Below are 21,231 nucleotides of genomic sequence, written 5' to 3' on the forward strand. Positions count from 1 at the left end.
CTCAAATCTCTTATAAACTAGTGATGAAGCTTCCGTCGTCAAAAAGACCACCTATGGAGATTTCGTCGGCGGATTAGTTGATGATGAAGATTCCGTCACCGGAGACAACCAAGATGAAGATTTCGTCGTTGGAGAGCATGGAGAGTATTACTATTGATCTTAAAACCCAACCCAATAACCAAGAATCGCCATTAAAGCGAAGATAAACCTCAAAAGAGTAGATAAAATCACCAAAATGGTGTAGATAAATAGAAAACATAATAAAAACCAAACTAATCATCTCCCTCCGTTCCTTTTTAATAGGCTGGTGTCCTAAAATAAATGTTTCAAAAAAATAGGCTGGTTTCCTAATGGGAAAAGTCAAATATTACTTTAGTTTTCTGGGACCACTTTTCTCTTAACTTCTTTTGATAACAAGTGTCATGTGGACCATTTCACTATACTTCTTTTGCTGACAAGTGTCATGGGGACCATTTCACTTAACTTCTTTTATTGACAAGTGTCATGAGGACCACTTTCAGTGATTAGTTCTCTTAATTTCCTTAATTTTCTCTAAAAACAAAACCAGCCTATTAAAAAGGAACGGAGGGAGTACTAACTAACCTAGAAAGTAAGGAAAAATGAAGAAATCTGCTCTGATTTAGTCCATTTTTGGACTAGATCTGAGCAGAGAAGAGTTGTTTTTGATGGTTTTGTTGGAGAAGAAGAAGGAGTGAGAGAGGAGAGAGAGTGGTCCTCTAAAATTCTTTAGATATCTTCACAACTCTCAATTTGACTAACCCCCGTAAATATTTTGACGATCCCCTGGAGAAGGACTTCCTCTCTAGGCCTAGGGTGACAAATTTTCACCACCTTTCGATACGTGCATCTCACGTGCAATTTCCACCGCTACACAAACAAAGACCAAACTGGCGAGGGACCTATGTAGTCGATTTCGATCATTTCGGCCGAAATTTCGGCGAAATTCCGGATTTCGGTCCAAGAAGACACGATTTTATTAATTTCGATCGGACGAAATCTTTGCGAAAATTTCGGCCGGAAACACGTTTTTTGGTCGGAATTGATTTGTCTTGGCCGGATTTTTTTTTCTTTTTAAATTGAGTGGACTAATCTCACGTACAAAAATTAAAAAGATTAATTCACTCACTAGTATTATTGCTTGTTGCTGTGTTTGAATTTCTTGAGCTAAAATTAATATTTGGTGTTGATGATGAGGAAGGTGAACAACCAGATTTACTAATACTATGTTTCTTTTAAGTGATTATCGATATGAGGATATAAAATATGAAACCGAGATTTTACCGAGATTTTGAAACGGAATTTCCCCGAGACAAAGTTGTACCAGTATCTCGGTGTCGACCTGAGACAATCCGAAATCCGAAATTGACTGCCTTGCGAGGGACTAAAGCAAGAATTAAAAGGAGCTCCTTTACTGAGGTTTTCGTTGTCACCGCTAAGAACCTTCTCAAACCGAAAGGATGAGAAATTTCTCATCTAAATTTGGATGTTAATCCTTAATTTTCGGTGTTTCAGGGTTTATTAAAAACTTAAGAATCGTATATTACAATTCAACGATAAATTTAACATTGAACCGTTGTTGTGTCATATAGTAGTGTAGTTGATGGCAGAAATCTCAGAACTTTTAGAAGTTCTTCATGGAGAAAAAACGATAAAAGATCTTTCACAAAGACTTTGTAATGATTCGATTAAAGTAGGCTTAGAGAAATTTTATTTCGTTCTTGAAAAAGGAGTCGAAGAGATCGAAGATGGAAAATTAGGGCTTGAGTATTGGAATCAGTTGCAGATTCACTCATTTATATCGATCGCTACATCAATTGTTTCTGCAACTCGATCTCTTTCACGTAATCTACTATTTCTTCTCTTAATTATTCATTTTAACATGTTTGTGTGTGTAGTTTTTCTTTTCTAACTATTTATATATATGACACTGATGTGAGTCAATTTGTTGTTTGATTATTCTGGACAGTTGAGAAAGTGGAACCTATAATTGTGGCGATATTGAAACAGTTGTTGGAGTTCTCGACATGTTTTCTGGAGAAATCAATGTTTAAATGCGACGATTTGAGTCTTCAGGTGTGTGATTTATGTCTCAGTTTGGGTTTGGATCCCCTAATTCGATAATATTTCGTAGTTCTTAACTTTTCGCATGATTCTTTCTATCTGTTTTGACTTTAGTTATCCCTTGCAGAATAATGTGCTACATTTACTTGAAGTAGCATTAGTCGGTGGCACGGTTGAAGGGACAAAGCCTTTTAACGTAAATAGTCTTGTAGACTCACTGCCTATTGTTCCAGTCAAGTGCACTGGTGTTGAATTTGAGAATCACATTAAATGCACTATGCAAGGTAATCGATTGTATATTTCATTGAATTTACTCAGCTGTTCAACTATATTATTACAATTATCTCTTACACTTGGTTTTTGCGCTTCTTTGGAGAAGGTATTAGCTGCGCAAGAGAAAACCCCGTTGACTGGGTTTTGATGAGTCTGGCTTCTGAGTACCAGCCACCTGATAGCAGTGTCACGAGTTCGACAGAATTTGGTTTCCATCAGGATTGGGATAATGTTATCTCTGTATCTCAGAATTGGGCCGTTGTCAATGGGAAGTGCATACAGCGTCTAGTTAAGCTGTGCAAAGAACTCTTTCAGCCACCTGAGTCATTTGATGAGCTAACAGAGGGTATAAATTTTGGTGCACGATTGTCATTCAGTTCACGGGTTCTCAAGTTACTTGGAAATCTTTCAAGGAGCATACCATGTGTTGCTTATGATACTGATTTGCTACACGAAGTTGCTTGCTGTGCTGATGCATTACCGAGCTTATTTAGGCCCAGATATGAGTTTGTGAACTGCAGTTCTTTTGCTGGTGAGAATGAGTATGAAAGCCTCATACTATCAGTCTTGGATGAATTTCTTCAGTTTGTTGAGCTTCTTTTCCGTGATGGCAACATCTCGTTGAATATTCGAACTTGTATCATTGCTTCTATATTTTGCATTTTGGATGCTGATGTTTGGAGGTATAATAAGTCAGATCCAGACCTAAAGCCCCCATTGGCTTATTTTCCTCGCAGCGTTGTCAACCTACTGAAGCGCATAGGGGATGTTAAGAAGTGTGCCTCTCATTCTCTCAGTTGGCTGGCAAAAATTAACAAGGACGTATTCGTTTGTAGGTCTGGTTCTGAGGTTAATAGTCCTTCATGTCTTGTTCGTTCGGAGACTGTTTCCTTGCTCAAAAGATACACATCTGATGAATTGTTAAAGATAGTATTCCCTTCTTCAAATCAATGGGTGGAGAGTCTAATGCATCTTGTTTTTTTCCTTCACTCAGAAGGAGTGAAGTTAAAGCCAAAAGTTGAGAGGTCATATTCTAGTTGTACAAAAGCTAGTGGCATGTCTGATTTGGACAATCAAGTTTGTCACGAGGATGAAGCCCTTTTTGGAGATCTTTTCTCGGAAGCTGGTCGTTCAGTAGGTTCAACAGATGGAATTGACCAACCTCCCATTCCTGTTACTTGTATCCCAAGCCGTAGCTGTATGCCGATTCAAGCAGCAACAGAGTTGTTAACCTTTCTAAAATGTTGCATCTACTCACCTGAATGGAGTCCTTCTGTTTATGAAGATGCATGTCAAAAGCTTAATGTGAACCATATCGATTTCCTGCTTTCCGTGCTAAACTGTCAAGCCTGTTCTATCGAAGAGAAAAGCTCAGAAACTGGTTCAGCTTTACCTTCAAAAAGAAAGCCCGGGCATATTAATGAGGTCTGTTTTGAGCTTTTGCATAGCCTTCTCATGCAGCGTGCTTTTTCTGATTCACTGGAAGAGCACCTTGTTGACCAAATCCTTATGGTGGAAAATGATACCTTTATGTACAACGATCACACCCTTGCCTTGGTTGCCCATACCCTTTTTGGCAGGGTAGGTTCAACTCGTAATCAGTTGAGGACCAAAATCTATCAAGGGTATGCGAATTTCATTGTTGAAAAGGCTAAGTCTGTTAGTTTGACATGCCCCAGCCTGAAGGAAGTTCTTGCTAGTCTTCCTTCTATATTTCACATTCAAATTCTTATTATGGCATTTCATTTGTCTCCTGATGAAGAAAAGGCATCTCTTGCAAACCTCATGTTTGGTTCCCTAAGAGGAGCTGATGCTCCCTCAGCTGGATTTAGCAGCACCCAACTGTCTTGCTGGGCTTTAGTACTTTCAAGGCTCATTGTGATGCTACGGTATATGATCTTTTATCCATCTACTTGCCCTTCGTGGTTGCTCCAGGATCTTGGATCAAAGTTAAGGGAAGCTCCGTTTGCTGGATCATGCCTTCCTAGTTATGTAAATAATCATCTGTTGTCATGGACGTCAGTATCAATGCAGAACATGATGGGGCATTTGGTTAAAGACGAATCAGTTGTTAGTAGCTTGCTTGATCAACTTATTGATGTTGTTACTCACCCTTCTTCAGTCTGCAGAGATGATCAGGCCTTGCGGCAGTTGGGTTTAAGTTGGGATGAGATGTGTGCCTCTTTTTCATGGATTCTGGAATTATGGAAAGGAAAGAAGGCTGAAGCATTTGAAGACCTCGTGCTAGAAAGGTACATTTTTGTACTTTGTTGGGATATTCCCACCACAAGCTCAACGTCTTCACATCTGCTTCCTTTTGGAAGTAGCTTCCAGGTTGCTGAGACCTTCAATGTGGAATATTTCTTCCGCTTTAGTCATCTGCTACTTAGCAACTCCGCCCTTGTGGCCAAGGAAGCTTACTTTCCCGAAGTCATAGTTAGTATGCTTCAGCACTTGGAAACGCTGGTTGTTTCAGATAATGTTAAGGAACTAGGGTGGGATTTCATGAGGGATGGATCATGGTTGTCATTAATAGTTTCTCTACTCCAAGTTGGGATCTTTCAGTACTCCGTAAAAAAAGCAATCCCTGGTGTGGATCCTCTCTGGAGCGAAGGTACAATTAGGGACACTGAGTTTATGACTGTTGCTGAGTGCATCGTTGTCGCTGTACTTGAAGGTAATAGTGCTGCTTTGGTTTTCAAGTTGCTGTCGTCCTTGTTAAAGAGGTATTTGGTGACATATCAGGAGGCTTTCCTCAGTACATTCGAGGAGGATAACAGGTTCAGCACAGATAAATTTTCTCCTCTACTTCTTTACAAGCACACAGAATTTTATAATTGCTCGGAAGAAAACCTTCCCGAGAAAATTGGATCCAGTCCTTATCAGCTGGGCTCTGTTTATGGCCTCTTGTCGACGTTGGACAGCATTGTTACCAGAAGAGGTTCAGGGAGTGTAGTTCCTACTTTCCTATGTTGTTTACTTCATGGTTTCCCGATGCATCCTAGAAGTCATAGTGGGCATCTACTTTCTTGTATTCTTACCATAAAGGGTATTGTCTGCACTCTAGATGGCATGATGAAGCTAAAAGATGCTGGTGAGAACATTTGCTTAGAGACGGAGACTGTCCACCAGCTTCTTGATTCCATAATGACTGTCAAGTCCGACAGGGTTTTTGAGTGCACTCATGGGAAGTGTGAATCTATTTGTTACATACTGAATACTTCTCTTCAGGGTCCCGACTACAGTTATCTTTTCGTGATGAAGCACATTGAAGGCTTCATGAAAGATATCAATTCAAAAGAAGCAAATAACAGCACTTCCCATGAACAGTTAATCACCAGGGCGATTGATTTCGTGGAGGGTGTCATGAAAGACCCTTCAAAAGTTGATGTTTTTAAGTTCTATATGGGGACTGAAGAAGACATATCTATGGAAATCAAACAGCTTTACTGCGGGCAACGTGGAAATCTACTGGTTTTCATTGATGCATTGGATAGATGTCATTCAGAGTCAGTAAATGTGAAGGTTCTCAGCTTCCTTGCTGATCTGCTGTCTGGAGAGACCTGTCCTGCTCTTAAATTGGATGTTCAGAAGAAGTTCCTTGGAATGGATTTGCGTTGCCTATCCAAGTGGCTGGAAATTAGGCTTTTAGGTTGCACAACAGAAGTTTCAGCTGAGGTTAAAGGAAGCTCAAATGCACTGAGAGAGTCAACCATGAATTTTGTTAAACAGGTTGTTTCCTCGCCTGTCGAGATGCAACTGCGAGAACTCCATGATCATTTTGTTGAAGCCTTGCTGATGTCGTTGGATACTGCATTTATGTTATTTGATATGCATTCTGCAAAGTCATATTTTCATTTTATAGTCCAACTTTCAAATGGAGAATCTTCAATGAAGCATCTTTTGAGAAGTACTATGATGCTAATGGAGAAGCTGGCTGGTGATGAGTGTATGCTTCAAGGGATGGCATTTCTATTGGGCTTTCTTGGGTCTGTATTGAGTAGTTGTGGAGCTAATAATACTATCCTGGACGATTATTCTGGGAAGAATTTGTTTAGCAGCAATCTTGCGGCAGGATCTATAGTTTCTAGATCAGTGAGCTCAAGAAAAGAATCTGAGGCATTGGTTCTTTCTGCAAGTCAGCAAAGGGGTTCGACATCGATTGATTGTGATGGAACTTCTATGGACGAAGATGAAGATGATGGTACATCTGATGGGGAGTTGGGTAGCATAGATAAAGATGAAGAAGAAGACAGTAACAGCGAAAGGGCACTTGCTTCTAAAGTTTGTACATTTACATCAAGTGGTAGCAACTTTATGGAGCAACACTGGTACTTCTGCTATACTTGCGACTTGACAGTTTCTAAAGGCTGTTGTTCTGTCTGTGCCAAGGTTTGCCATCGTGGTCATCGAGTCGTTTATTCTCGTTTGAGTCGTTTTTTTTGTGATTGCGGTGCTGGAGGTGTCAGAGGAAGCAGTTGCCAGTGCCTGAAGCCTCGGAAGTTCACTGGAAGCAGCAGCGAACAGATTCAATCTGCCAGTGCTTTTCCATCTTTTCCCTCCTTTTCTGAAGATGGAGATCAGGTACCCGATAGTGATACAGATCTGGATGATGATGTTTATGTTGGTATAGATAGTTCCTTCAAGTTGCCCATATCCAGGGAGGTTCAAGATGAAATCTCTGATCTATTGGAACAACTTGATATGGAGGGCCGGGTGCTTAAGTTGTGTAGCTCGTTGTTGCCCTTGGTAATAAGCAGAAGGGACTGTAACCTTTCGAAAGACAAAAAAGTAATACTGGGTGAAAATAAAGTCTTATCTTACAGTGCTGATCTTCTGCAGCTGAAGAAGGCATACAAAAGTGGGTCACTTGACCTGAAGATAAAATCTGATTATTCAAATGCCAGGGAGCTCAAGGGTCATCTGTCTAGTGGTTCCCTCGTAAAATCCTTGCTGAGTGTGAGCACTCGGGGAAGACTTGCAGCTGGAGAGGGAGAAAAAGTTTCAATATTTGATGTTGGCCAGCTTATTGGGCAGGCTACTGTTACTCCTGTGACAGCAGACAAAACCAATGTCAAGCCCCTTTCTAAGAATATTGTACGTTTTGAAATTGTACATCTAGTGTTCAATACAGTTGTAGATAACTATCTGGCTGTAGCAGGCTATGAGGAATGCCAAGTTCTCACAGTGAACCCTCGAGGTGAAGTGACTGATCGTCTTGCAGTTGAACTTGCTCTGCAAGGTGCCTATATCCGGCGAATAGATTGGGTCCCAGGTTCACAAGTGCAGTTGATGGTGGTCACAAACATGTTTGTCAAGATATTTGACTTATCACAAGATAACATTAGTCCTGTTCACTATTTTACGCTGCCTGAGGATTCAATCATGGATGCATCACTTGTTGTGGCTCCTCAAGGGAAGATGTTTCTGCTTGTTTTGTCGGAGCTTGGATGCTTATTTAGGCTGGAGTTGTCTATAGGGGGTGATGTTGGGGCCAAGCCACTGAAGGAAATTATCAAGGTTCAGGGTAAGGACATTCAGTCGAAAGGTTTGTCGTTGTGCTATTCATCAACATATAGATTACTGTTCTTATCGTATCAAGATGGAAGTAGCATGATTGGGAGATTAGATGCCAATGCAACATCAATAATTGAGGTGTCTGCTGTATACGAGGCCAAACAAGATGGTAAGCTGAGAGGTGCTGGATTGCGTCATTGGAAAGAATTACTGTCTGGTGCTGGGTTATTTACTTGTTTCTCAAGTGTTAAATCAAATGCTGTGCTTACTATTTCAATGGACCCTCAGGAGTTTTTTGCACAGAACATGCGCCATACTGCTGGCTCTACCTTGCCTATTGTTGGAATAACTGCCTACAGGCCGTTATCTAAAGATAAATCCCATTGCCTTGTTTTGCATGAAGATGGCAGTCTTCAGATTTACTCACATCTTCCTGTGGGGGTTGATGCCACTGCAAGTTCGAACTTGGATCAGGCAAAGAAATTGGGATCTGGTATTCTTAACAATAAAACATTTGCTGGTTTAAATCCAGAATTTCCACTTGATTTTTTTGAGAAAACAGTTTGCGTCACAGCAGATGTGAAACTAAGTAGTGATGCTATCAGAAACAGTGATTCTGAAGGAACTAAGCAAAGCTTGGCATCTGATGATGGTTTCCTAGAAAGTCCCAGTCCTTCAGGATTAAAGGTACCATTACTTTTAATCGCAAATCTAATTTTAGTTACGTTTGTGCTTCTATTAATTGCATATACTTGTCTGTATGGATCATGCAAAAAATTGTGACATACTGACACCACAGTTGTTGGGGCACTACCTTATGTAGTTAATGTGAATGGATGGTTCTTGATACACATTAATGAGAAGTTCCTGACCTTTAGCGTGCTTACCAGGAACTGTGTTTGTTAGATTTTTTGCCTGAAAAGTTAACTACCGGCTTGATTAATATATCAGAGGGTATTTACCAACGTCTGAAATCTTGTCAGTCTGTCTTATTGTTTTGTTCTCACCGATAATTATATATGTTTTGACTGTATATACAATGAAAATAAACAGTGTACAGCTGTTGTTTCGTTATTTGACTGCTAATTTATGACATTCTTGACTTTGCACCTGATATATGTGTCAGTTATGATCATGTAAAAACTTTGCTATTGCTATCTTATACACCATGATGATCTGATTTACTAGTTCTAAATTCGATGAGTTTAATAGTTCTTCTTACCTTACTTTCAGATTACTGTTTCTAATTCAAACCCGGATATGGTCATGGTTGGTTTCCGCCTACACGTTGGTAATACGTCATCAAACCATATTCCATCTGAAATAACTATTTTCCAGAGAGTAATTAAACTGGAAGAAGGGATGCGTTCTTGGTATGATATTCCAATGTCGATTGCTGAATCACTCCTCGCCGATGAAGAATTTACTATCTCTGTGGGCCCAACATTCAATGCATCCACACTGCCTAGAATAGATTCATTAGAAGTATATGGTCGACCAAAAGATGAATTCGGTTGGAAAGAAAAAATGGAGGCTGTGCTGGGTATGGAATCCCATGTGCTTGGTTCCAATTCTCGGGCAGCTGGAGCTGGGGAAAAGTGCCGTTTGATTCAATCTGCTCCAGTTCAAGAACGGGTTGTCGCAGATCTACTTAAACTTTTATCTAGGTTTTATTCATTGTGCAGGCCACATGGGTGTTGTGAGATTGAGGAAGTTAAAGTGGAGATGAGTAAACTCAAATGCAAGCAGTTGGTAGAAACAATATTTGAGAGTGACCGAGAACAGTTGTTGCAGTCTTCTGCTTGCCATGTTCTTCAATCTATCTTCCCCAAAAGGGAAACATACTATCATGTACTAATTTTCTGCCATCAGATTATATGATTAGCCCGGTCGTAGTTTTATCATTTCATTTGTTACCAACTTTAATTGTTTCTTTCTTCAGGTAAAGGACACAATGCGCCTTTTTGGGATTGTCAAGTCTTCGCCTGTGCTTGCTTCAAGGCTGGGTGTTGGTGGTGCAACAGCGGGCTGTGTAATTGAAGAGTTTACAACGCAGATGCGTGCAGTGTCAAAGATTGCATTACACCGGAGATCGAACTTGGCCATGTTTTTGGAAACTAATGGTATTTCTATATGCCCCAATCTGTATGAGTAGTTTAACATATCCACCTCCCTCGTACAGTCATACTTGGTATCTCTACCTTTTTGTCTTCCAACTCCTTTCAACTTTGACTATGCAATAGCTCATTTGCTTTAGAAGCTTTGGCACTTCAGAAATCTCTAAAAGTTCTGTTTTGTTTATATTTGAAATGTCGTTTTAGCGTATCGATCTGCTAAGCTTTAAAAATTACGTGCCGTTGAGTTTATAGTGCATATGATGATGCAGGTTCTGGAGTAGTTGACGGACTGATGCAAGTTCTCTGGGGAATTTTGGATATAGAGCAACCAGACACACAGACAATAAACAATATTGTAATACCCTCAGTGGAACTCATTTACAGTTATGCTGAATGTCTGGCTTTGCATGGAAATGATGGTGGAAAGCACTCTGTCGCGCCTGCTGTTTCATTACTAAAGAAACTTCTTTTTGCCCCTTATGAGGCTGTTCAGACTTCTAGCAGGTGCGATTTCATATCTGGTCCTTTTCTTTCTGAGTTTGTTTCTCTTCTCGGATTTTTTTTTCTTTCCACTTGTATTTTAACAACACCAAGCCGTTTACTATGTTCAGCTTGGCTATATCTTCAAGATTGCTCCAGGTTCCATTTCCAAAGCAGACCATGTTGGTTACAGATGATGTGGTGGATAATGTTGTGTCTGTAACTCTCCCTTCTGATATTGTGCGTGCAACGGGTGGAAATTCCCAAGTCATGATTGAAGAAGACAATATAACATCATCGGTCCAGTACTGCTGCGATGGTTGCTCCACTGTTCCCATACTTCGACGCCGTTGGCACTGTACTGTGTGCCCTGATTTTGATCTATGTGAGGCATGCTATGAAGTACTTGATGCTGATCGTCTTCCTCCTCCACATTCCAGAGATCATCCTATGTCAGCAATAGCAATCGAAATGGAGTCCATAGGCGGAGATAGCAACGAAATTCATTTCTCGATGAATGATACAAGTGAGTCGAGTGTGTTGCCAGTTACTGCTGATGTTGGTGTCCAAAATTCTCCACTGCCAATTCATATGCTGGAGACCAATGAATCTGGTGATTTCCCTGATTCTGTTCTTGATCAAAGAATAGTATCCATCTCAGCATCAAAACGAGCTGTTAATTCTCTTCTTCTCTGTGAGCTAGTAGAACAACTGAAGGGTTGGATGGAGACAACTTCTGGTGTCAGGGCTATTCCTGTAATGCAATTATTCTACAGATTATCATCTGCTGTGGGCGGTCCTTTTATGAAGAGCTCAAAACCTGAAAATTTGGATTTGGAGAAATTTGTCAAGTGGTTTTTGGATGAGATCAATCTGAATAAATCTCTTGTAGCTAAAAGCCGTTCTTCTTTTGGTGAAGTTGTAATCCTTGTCTTCATGTTCTTCACCTTGATGCTTAGAAACTGGCATCAGCCTGGCAGTGACGGTTCTCTACTAAAATCAAGTGGAATTACTGAGACACAAGACAAAACTGTGACCCAAGTTCCACTGCCGGCTTCAGGCAATGTTGTTTCTGTAGACAGTGGGGAGAAAAATGAGTTTGCGTCTCAGTTGCTTCATGCTTGCTGCTCTCTCAGACAACAAGCTTTTGTTAATTATCTGATGGATATTTTGCAACAATCGGTAAGTTTTTTTAAGTCTTTCAGTGGAAATTCTGAAGCTGCTGGTTCTGGATGTGGGTCTCTTCTGACAGTTCGGAGAGAGTTACCTGCTGGAAACTACTCGCCTTTCTTTTCTGATTCGTATGCCAAAGCCCATCGTGCAGATATTTTTGTGGACTACCACAGGTTACTCTTAGAGAACACATTTCGACTGGTTTATAGTTTGGTTAGGCCAGAAAAACAAGAAAAGTCCAGTGAAAAGGATAAGGTTCACAAAAGTTCTTCCTCCAAGGATTTGAAGCTAGATGGTTATCAGGATGTTCTTTGCAGCTATATCAGCAACCCTAATACGTCGTTTGTCAGGCGATATGCAAGAAGGCTATTTCTGCATCTATGTGGGAGTAAAACACATTATTACAACGTGAGAGACTCTTGGCAGATGTCAAATGAAGTTAAGAAGCTTTATAAACTTAAAAATAAATCTGATGGTTTTCGGAATCCTGTGCCATATGAGAGAAGTGTTAAACTTGTCAAGTGCCTGTCTGTTTTGTCCGAGGTAGCAGCTGCGAGGCCTCGTAATTGGCAAAAATATTGTTCTAGACATGGGGATGTTCTACCGTTTTTGATAAATGGAATCTTTTATTTTGGGGAAGAATCTGTTATTCAAACTCTTAAACTCTTGAATTTGGCTTTCTACACAGGGAAGGATATGGGCCATTGTAATCAGAAAGTTGAGGTAGGAGATGCAGGTACAGGTTCTGTAAAATCCAGTTCACATTCTGTGGATTCAAAGAAAAAGAAGAAAAATGAGGATGGAAATGACCCTAGTTCGGAGAAACCTTATCTAGACATGGAACAGGCTGTTGATACTTTCAGTGACAGAAATGACACTACTTTGAGGCAGTTTATTGATTGCTTTTTACTCGAGTGGAACTCCACATCTGTACGTGTTGAAGCTAAGTGTGTTCTATATGGGATATGGCATCATGGAAAACAGCCATTCAGGGAGACCATGTTGACAGTTCTTTTACAGAAAGTGAAGTGCTTGCCAATGTATGGTCAGAACATTATCGAGTACACAGAGCTAGTTACTTGGATACTGGGGAAACTGCCTGAGAGTAATAGTTCAAAGCAACTGGAGACAGAGCTTGTCACACGGTGTTTGACTCCTGATGTGATAAGGTGCATCTTTGAGACTCTTCACTCACAAAACGAGCTTTTGGCCAATCATCCAAATTCACGCATTTATAACACTTTGAGTGGTTTGGTCGAATTTGATGGGTACTTTCTCGAAAGCGAGCCTTGTGTTGCCTGTAGTTGTCCAGAGGTGCCTTGCAGCAGGATGAAGCTAGAGAGCCTTAAATCTGAAACAAAGTTTACCGACAACCGAATAATTGTGAAATGTACTGGGAGCTATACCATTCAGACTGTGACAATGAATGTTCACGATGCTCGCAAATCAAAATCTGTGAAGGTGTTGAATCTATACTACAACAATAGGCCAGTGGCTGATTTGTCGGAGTTGAAGAATACTTGGTCCTTATGGAAACGCGCAAAAAGTTGTCATCTTGCTTTCAACCAAACGGAGTTAAAGGTAGAATTTCCTATTCCAATCACTGCTTGCAATTTCATGATTGAGCTCGACTCCTTCTATGAGAATCTCCAAGCTTCCTCCCTTGAGTCGTTGCAGTGCCCTCGGTGCAGCAGGTCCGTTACTGATAAACATGGCATTTGCAGCAATTGCCATGAAAATGCATATCAATGCAGACAATGTCGCAACATAAATTATGAGAATTTGGATTCTTTCCTTTGCAATGAGTGTGGGTATAGCAAATATGGACGTTTTGAATTTAATTTCATGGCAAAGCCTAGTTTCGTGTTTGATAACATGGAAAATGACGAGGATATGAAAAAAGGATTGTCGGCTATTGAATCTGAGTCGGAAAATGCCCATAGGAGATATCAGCAACTGCTGGGTTTCAAAAAACCCTTGCTTAAACTTGTGTCGAGCATCGGTGAGAATGAAATGGACTCGCAACAGAAAGATTCTGTCCAGCAAATGATGGTCTCTTTGCCAGGGCCGTCTTGTAAAATAAATCGCAAAATTGCTCTTCTTGGTGTACTGTATGGTGAGAAGTGCAAAGCAGCGTTTGACTCTGTTAGTAAAAGTATCCAAACTCTTCAAGGTCTTCGCCGTGTTTTAATGAACTATCTGCATCTGAAACATTCTAAAAACACACCGGATTCGTCAAGGTTTGCTGTTCCCAGGTCTCCGAATAACTGTTATGGTTGTGCCACAACATTTGTCACCCAGTGCTTGGAGTTGCTGCAAGTCTTATCTAAACACCCAAGTTGTAAGAAGCAGCTTGTTGCAGCTGGCATCTTGTCGGAGTTGTTTGAAAATAACATCCACCAGGGTCCAAAAACAGCACGCATCCAGGCTAGGGCGGTGCTCTGTGCATTCTCAGAAGGTGATATGAATGCAGTGGTTGAGGTGAACAGTTTGATACAAAAAAAGGTCATGTATTGTCTCGAGCACCATCGCTCCATGGACATTGCATTGGCTACATGCGAGGAGTTACTATTGCTATCTGAGACCTGTTCTGTGGTAGATGAATTGTGGGAATCAAGGTTACGTGTTGCTTTCCAGTTATTATTTTCTTCCATCAAGCTGGGCGCTAAACATCCTGCTATATCTGAGCATGTTATTCTTCCGTGTCTGAGAATTATTTCTCAGGCATGCACTCCTCCAAAACCTGATGGAGAGAAGGACCAACAAACCGGAAAGGCTGGTCCCACTTCTGTAAAAGAAGGAAACAGTGTAAACCCATCTGGTATTATGAGCAGTCTTGGAAGTGTGGGCAAGTCCACATCAGATTTTTCCGAAAAACATTGGGATACAACTCAAAAAACCCAAGATATCCAACTGCTTAGCTACCCCGAGTGGGAAAAGGGGGCTTCATATATTGATTTTGTCAGAAGGCGATATAAAGTGTCTCAGGCAGTTAAAAGTTCTGGCCAGAGGTCTCGACCTCAAAAGTTCGACTATCTGGCTCTGAAGTATGCACTTAGATGGAGAAGGCTCGCTTGTAAAAGAACAACGAAGAGCGACTTATCAGCATTTGAGCTTGGTTCATGGGTCTCTGAGTTGGCATTGAGTGCTTGTTCACAATCTATAAGGTCAGAGATGTGCACCTTGATCAGTTTACTTTGCGCACAGAGTCCATCGAGGCGATTCCGACTTTTAAACTTGCTCATGGCATTGCTTCCGGCTACTCTGTCTGCTGGAGAAAGTGCAGCAGAATATTTTGAGTTGCTCTACAAAATGATAGATTCCAAAGATGCCCGCTTATTTCTCACTGCTAGGAGGTGTTTACCTACAATTTGTCGGTTAATAACTGAAGAGGTGGTCAACGTTGAATCTCAGGAGAGAAGTCTTCATATTGATATATCGCAGGGATTCATCCTTCATAAGCTTATTGAGCTCCTCAGCAAATTTCTTGAGGTCCAGAATATCCGTTCTAGGTATGTGGGTTTTCTTGCCTTGTCTAATTGTGGTTATGTTCTATATTTGTTTTAAGGCTTTGTTCTGCATGATGTACTAAATTGACTAGGCATCATTTAAAACCCCGTTTCTCCTATTTACTGATACGAATTCTGTGGCTATTAATTTGAAGTATATGAGTCATATTAAAAAAATTTACATCACCGCAATCAGCATCTTATTTCGCTAACCGCAGATGGTTCGTATTTGTAACTCATAGCACTTTGAAAAGTGTTCTTGACCTGTCATTGATCTGTTATATTTAACAGCTTAATATATCATTAGTATCAATATTTAAAGCTACATAGTTTAGTACTACATAGATTTAGACGCTGTAGTGAAACTAAATTAAGGGTGAATACATTTCAAGAACCTAATGCAGCCCAAAATTGGCGTTACCTGTCACCATCTAGCAAGTCTGGATTGGTTATTCTCATCGTTTAGTTGGTGGGTATGGTTCCTGCATGTGCCCATTTCTGTGTGGAAGTACTGGTTAATTGTCTAGCTGATCTATTTGATGCTAATTCCAGGTTTATGGGAGATGACTTGTTGTCCGATATCCTTGAGGCTCTTCTTGTCATTCGGGGCCTGGTAGTGCAGAAGACGAAGCTGATTAGTGATTGCAATCGTCTTTTAAAAGATCTCCTGGACAGTCTGCTTCTTGAGAGTAGTGATAACAAAAGAAAATTCATACGGGCCTGCATATCTGGTTTACAGACACATGGACGGGAGAAGAAAGGTCGAACTTCTCTGGTAAGAGATGGGTCACTTCTTATAACCTGCGATACGTTTATTTATCTCTGTGCAGAAAAACATTTTGGTATATAAAATGCATTAAATCTTCATTCTAGTTTCTCTTAATTTATACGGCATGCATTATGTTTTTCGTAACGTTAACTAAGTGTGTCATCAGATTCATCATATATTTGTATGCTTTTTTGTGCTGCTTAATATTGTAATTTCAATATAAAGACGGTAGATGTATTGATTTATCTGGCTCTTAACTGGTTATTAACCTCGATGCAGTTCATTTTGGAACAACTATGCAATATGATATGTCCATCAAAGCCAGAGCCTGTTTATCTTTTGGTTTTGAACAAGGCGCATACCCAAGAAGAGTTCATCAGGGGATCAATGACCAAAAATCCGTATTCAAGTGCTGAGATTGGTCCCTTGATGCGAGATGTTAAAAACAAAATTTGTCACCAGTTGGATATGGTAGGGCTTATTGAGGATGACTTCGGCATGGAGTTGCTAGTAGCTGGAAATATAATCTCTCTTGATTTGAGCATCTCTCAAGTTTATGAGCAGGTTTGGAAGAAGTCGCATCATCATTCTCAAAATACCATGGGAGGTTCTGCTTTAGTATCTGCTAATGCATTTTCAACTGGCAAAGACTGTCCACCAATGACAGTCACCTACAGGCTTCAGGTATATCTTCCTACAAAGAGTTCTGTATTTATTTCCATTTAGGGATCTTGTAGCTATGAATAAGAATATGAGACTTTATGCCAACACTGGACATTAGGAACTCGTATTGCTCGTGCATCTGCATTTTTTGCCGATGATTGAGAGCATTAAGAAGCCAATTAACTTCTTCGTTTTGTTTAGAATATAGATGTCCAAATAGAAGAGTCTATTTTTGGTTGTTCTGAACAACTTCTCGCTTCTAACAATTGTTTAGATTAGACACTAAGTTCTTAATATGTAACTTCTGCATAATGTATCTATATATGTTAATTACCTTTTGGACAGTACCCAATGTCCTTCTGTTTTTTAGTTCCTTTTTGCCATCTGAGCATATAATATGCAGTCTACAAGTCCACTTATCTGGGTGTTCCCCATTTAGAGAAGAGGGATTGTACTGTTTGGTCTTTCAGAACTGCGGCATTAGATTTGAAATATTAGGAAAACCAAAACTTGGCATACCATCTTAAGTTACCATAGGGGGGCCTTGGTTTGCTTGATTTCCTTCGCATATTTAACTAGAGGGTTGTGGGACCTAAGCTTTTCTACTGTATTCCGGCAAAAAAAAAGGCTTCAACTTCTGAATAATCTACACGACATTCGACCCTACCTCCATCCATGTACTGGCAGTGCCACAATTATATGTCGCGAACCCAATTTCATGCACACATTTGGTTTTTAAGTTTGCAAGCTGGCAACATTTATCAGTCTAGAAGGATTAATCATGATCGTCACTAAATGTCAGGGACTTGATGGTGAAGCTACTGAACCCATGATCAAAGAGTTAGAAGAAGAAAGGGAGGAGTCACAGGATCCTGAGGTTGAATTTGCAATAGCAGGTGCTGTTCGGGAGTATGGGGGGCTTGAAATAATTTTGAGCATGATCCAGGTTTGCTGCATACCTCATCACATTATATATCCATTGTTAATCCTGTGATGTTTCGTCGGTGCTTGACCTTGTGATCTCAAGAATTCTCTTTGACCCGTTGGTTTGATCAAGTCATCCTTGTGACCTGGTTTATTCTGTTTCCCTTTATTCTCTTAAAGTTTGTTGTTAGATCATTGTTTTTTAAATTCTTAAAGAATCTCAGGGTTTGTCATCTACCATCTTTCTGTTTCTCTTTGGTGCTGTTGACCTTCTTACTAATTCAGGAATTGTTTAGCTGTCATGTTGACACCCTTGTATTTGAGTATCATGTTCCTTTCCTACCTCTCTAGGAGGCTGGACTTTTAAAGAAGCATTTCTCAGTGGCTATATGGAGTCATATATGTCCACCTTTCCTCTGCTATGTCTTGTTAGATATTGAATTGGTTTCCTTCGTCTCAAAACTGTTTTTAATATTTTTTGTTGAGCAATCATGTCCATTCTGTGTTCGTATTTTATGACTTAATTGGTTTTTGATTTTGTTCTTTATAAAACCATGGTGAAAAATCTCCTTGGCATCAAATTTCTCCATAAACGTTGTCTAGGAAAGGTGCACACCTATTTTATTTATACACTGACTCATTTTCAAATTTGCAGAATTTGCATGATGACGAGTTGAAACTGAACCAAGAAGAGTTGGTTTCTGTGCTTAATCTTCTCATGTATTGTTGCAAAATTAGAGACAACAGACGGGCCTTGTTACGGCTAGGAGCTTTAGGGTTGCTTCTTGAAACTGCAAGGCGTGCTTTTTCTGTGGATGCAATGGAGCCAGCTGAAGGCATTCTTTTAATTGTGGAGAGCCTGACAATGGAGACAAATGAGAGTGATATTAGCATCACTCAGAGTGTGCTCACAGTTACTAATGAAGAGACTGGTACTGCTGAACAGGCAAAGAAAATGGTCCTCATGTTCTTAGATAGATTATGCCATCCTTCAAGCCTTAAAAAGTCGAACAAGCAGCAAAGAAATACTGAAATGGTGGCAAGGATCTTGCCTTACTTGACTTACGGAGAGCCCGCGGCAATGGAAGCACTAATCCAGCATTTTAATTCTTATCTCCAGGACTGGGTTGAATTTGATCAGCTGCAAAAACAGCATGAGGATAACCCTAAGGATGAGAGTGTGGCTCAACAAGCTGCCAAACAGAGGTTTGCTTTGGAAAACTTTGTTAGGGTTTCCGAGTCACTGAAGACAAGTTCCTGTGGGGACAGCCTGAAGGACATCATATTAGAAAAGGGTATTACTGCGGTTGCTGTCAGACATTTGAGTGATTGTTTTCCATTTGCTGGGCAAGCTGGATTTAAATCAACTGCTGAATGGTCACTTGGGCTAAGGTTACCATCTGTCCCGCTAATCTTATCTATGCTCCGTGGACTTTCTAGGGGGCATTTGGCAACACAAAGATGTATTGATGATGGGGGGATCTTACCATTGCTCCATGCTCTGGAGGGGGTTCCTGGGGAAAATGAGATAGGTGCAAGGGCTGAGAACTTATTAGACACACTTGCTGATATGGAGAGGAAAGGTGATGGGTTCCTGGAAGAGAAGATCCGTGATTTGCGGCATGCGACGAGAGATGAGATGCGTCGTCTAGCACTGAGGAAGAGAGAAGAGTTGCTCCAGGTATGTTTCTGTTAACTGCTTGGCCTATTTACAATTCGGGCTTATGTTTTAACTTTTCAGAAGTATTAATTTAGGTTATCTCAAAACCATGGCTGAAATTTAAACATTTCTGTGTTTCCATCCGCAAATCCAAACAGGGTCTCGGGATGCGTCAAGAATTAACTTCAGATGGTGGTGAACGAATTGTGGTGAACCACCCAATTATTGAGGGCTTGGAAGATGTGGAAGAGGAAGATGGGCTGGCGTGCATGGTGTGCCGAGAGGGTTACAGTTTGAGGCCGAATGATATGTTGGGAATATATTCTTACAGCAAGCGAGTAAACCTTGGAATCGGGATATCGGGGAGTACAAGAGGTGAGTGTGTTTACACGACAGTTAGCCATTTCAACATCATACATTTCCAGTGTCATCAAGAAGCCAAACGAGCTGATGCTGCTCTGAAAAATCCAAAGAAAGAGTGGGATGGAGCTACCCTTAGAAACAATGAGACTCTTTGCAACTGCCTATTTCCATTGAGAGGCCCTGCTGTTCCCATTGCACAATATGTCCGTTATGTTGATCAATACTGGGACAACCTCAATTCCCTTGGGCGTGCTGATGGAAGCCGTCTCCGTTTGTTGACTTACGATATCGTTCTGGTATGAAATTCTTGTTCTTATGTTTCGTTTTTCTACGAGCTACTTGACTTGCTACTATATATAAATGGAGTGCAATTTTATTTATATAATTTGGTTGGGTTCTTTACCACCCCCATTTTATTTTTATGATTATGTCAAATTTGAGGATTTGCAAGTGATCTCACGTTACATGCTTCATCCAGATGCTGGCACGATTTGCAACTGGTGCTTCATTCAGTACTGACTGTAAAGGTGGAGGTAAAGAGAGCAATTCACGGTTCCTTCCTTTCATGGTTCAGATGGCACGTTACCTTCTTGATCAAGGAAGCTCATCCAGTCAGCAACGTCGAGCCAATGCGAAGTCTATATTGGCCTACTTATCAGATTCCAAGCCTTCCGTTCCATCTGGGACCCGTACTCAATCAGCAACTGAAGAGACTGTTCAGTTCATGATGGTTAACTCACTCCTCTCAGAATCTTATGAACTGTGGCTGAGCCACCGCCGTGCATTCTTACAACGTGGGATATACCATGCATACATGCAGCACGCACATGGTCGATCAATGCTCCGTATTTCCTATGATCCAACCACTATCGTTAAACCCGAAGTTGGGTCTAGCACTGAAAGTGGAGGCAACAACCTATTTACTGTTGTCTTGCCAATGCTCGTTTATGTTGGTTTAATTGAACAGTTGCAGCATTTTTTCAAGCTGAACAAATCTGGAAGTGCAACAACCTCTAAGAAAGAAGGAAGACCCGCAGAAGCGGAGGGAGAATTAGAAGCTTGGGAAGTGGTGATGAAAGAGAAACTACTGAATGTAAGAGAAATGGTGGGGTTCTCTAAAGAGATGCTTTCATGGCTGGACGAGATGACTTCTGCAACAGACTTCCAAGAAGCGTTTGATATAATGGGAGTTTTACCTGATGTACTCTCTGGTGGATTTTCACGGTGCGAAGATTTTGTTCAAGCTTCATTGCACGACGGGAAAAGCTAAACCAAATAGAATTGAGAACTGTAAGCCTTGTATATGCCTAAGTTTTGAAATGGTCCTTTTTTGAGTTCATTACATTACAATAACAGCTGTAAGTTGTAACATTTATAAATGGAGGGGCATTTACACGTTAAAATTCAATGTGATTGCCATCCCAAAATTAGAAAAATTCTGTTGTGCTTCACATAATAGCAGTTCTCATTAAAATGGAAGTCCCATATAATCTCTCTCTCAATTTCTCTGAATTGCGTTGCTAGGGGAAAGATGTCGGGGTAGGAATTTCAGAGGGAGAAGCATTGGTAACACATGGTTGGTAGGGACGATGATATTATCTTGGGAAGAAAATGCACTCATGGTCGCAATGTAATGTGACAACATGTGGAGTTGTGGGGGTTGGTTTTATTAGGATTTACACTCCACAACTTATTTATTAC

The 21,231-nt window shown here is 40.5% G+C and overlaps 1 protein-coding gene across 1 annotated transcript; it reads left to right on the forward strand.

Annotated features, from left to right (window-relative positions):
• Positions 1-1,439: 1,439 nt before the first annotated feature.
• LOC113298453 (auxin transport protein BIG-like) lies at positions 1,440-20,986 on the forward strand. Its single transcript, XM_026547207.1, has 14 exons — positions 1,440-1,862; positions 1,988-2,094; positions 2,210-2,366; positions 2,462-8,559; positions 9,106-9,723; positions 9,815-9,995; positions 10,259-10,493; positions 10,601-15,154; positions 15,704-15,926; positions 16,200-16,604; positions 17,386-17,529; positions 18,163-19,188; positions 19,326-19,826; positions 20,009-20,986. Exons 1-14 carry the CDS (start codon positions 1,622-1,624, stop codon positions 20,798-20,800), a joined length of 15,282 nt encoding a protein of 5,093 aa, XP_026402992.1. The 5' UTR covers positions 1,440-1,621; the 3' UTR covers positions 20,801-20,986.
• Positions 20,987-21,231: the final 245 nt, after the last annotated feature.

This window comes from Papaver somniferum, chromosome 7 (assembly GCF_003573695.1).
Source record: "Papaver somniferum cultivar HN1 chromosome 7, ASM357369v1, whole genome shotgun sequence".
NCBI classification, from domain to species: domain Eukaryota; kingdom Viridiplantae; phylum Streptophyta; class Magnoliopsida; order Ranunculales; family Papaveraceae; genus Papaver; species Papaver somniferum.

Coding starts and splice junctions, on each gene's coding strand:
- LOC113298453 (XM_026547207.1), top strand. CDS start 1,622: ATGGCAGAAATCTCAGAACTTTTAGAAGTTCTTCATGGAGAAAAAACG. Junction 16,605..17,385: donor CAGTCACCTACAGGCTTCAG/GTATATCTTCCT, acceptor ACTAAATGTCAG/GGACTTGATGGTGAAGCTAC. Junction 19,827..20,008: donor TGACTTACGATATCGTTCTG/GTATGAAATTCT, acceptor TGCTTCATCCAG/ATGCTGGCACGATTTGCAAC.